Source organism: Gavialis gangeticus, unplaced genomic scaffold (assembly GCF_001723915.1).
Source record: "Gavialis gangeticus isolate Ggan-Ray unplaced genomic scaffold, GavGan_comp1, whole genome shotgun sequence".
In the NCBI taxonomy this organism is placed as follows: Eukaryota; Metazoa; Chordata; order Crocodylia; family Gavialidae; genus Gavialis; species Gavialis gangeticus.
The window spans coordinates 771,930-772,585 of record NW_017728973.1 but is presented as its reverse complement, the minus strand read 5'-3'; the positions used below and the strand labels follow the sequence as shown (position 1 = coordinate 772,585).

General features: G+C 70.4%; 1 protein-coding gene across 1 annotated transcript in view; it reads left to right on the top strand.

Annotated features, from left to right (window-relative positions):
• The window catches only part of WNK4 (WNK lysine deficient protein kinase 4), a 39,447-nt gene that overhangs the window by 11,704 nt on the left and 27,087 nt on the right, over positions 1–656 (top strand). Inside the window, exons 4-5 of the mRNA XM_019505005.1 lie at positions 37–171; positions 526–645. Of these exons, the coding sequence (XP_019360550.1) occupies positions 37–171; positions 526–645 (255 nt within the window). The remainder of the gene's footprint in view (positions 1–36; positions 172–525; positions 646–656) is intronic.

Sequence of the window (656 nt, the reverse complement as noted above, 5' to 3'; positions counted from 1 at the left end):
CGGCCCCCACCCCGGCCCCGGCCCCGGCCCCGTTAGGATACAGAAGCCGAGCGCGAGGGTGCCGAGAAAGGCCACCACCACCGCTTTGCGGGCGCCGTGCCCGCGCTTCAGGGCGCGCTGCGCTTCCTCCAGGTTCTCCGCGAGGTGGCGCTGCGCGGCGCTGAGCTCCGGGTCCCACGCGGGGTCGATCCGCTCCGCCGCCGCCGCCTTCGTCGCCACCAAGTCCTTGCGCGGCCCCCACGGCGCCGCCATGCTCCGCATCCGCTCCCTCCGCCTCGCGAGTGCGGCGAACGGGGTGGCAACGTCACATCCGCGCGGGGCGCGGCCGCTGCCATCTTTGATAAGGGCTAAAAGCGACCGCCCCCTGGCCCTCAACCAGCCTCCCAGGCCTGGCCAATCACGGGACTTCACGTGCGGCAGAACGTTTCGAGGCGGGAGCGAGGGAGGCCCGGGGGGCTGCTACGGCCGCGCTCCTGAGGAGGCTGGGGGTGGGGGACGGCTCCTGCCCTGCCCTGATAACGGAAGACGCCGCTCCCCGATCCCCTCCCGCGGGGACTCCAAGTGTCCTTCTCTCCGCATCCCAACACTGTCCGTTTCTGTGACTCCTGGAAGTCATGTGTCAAGGATCAGGTCTGCATTGTGCTGGTCACTAAGCT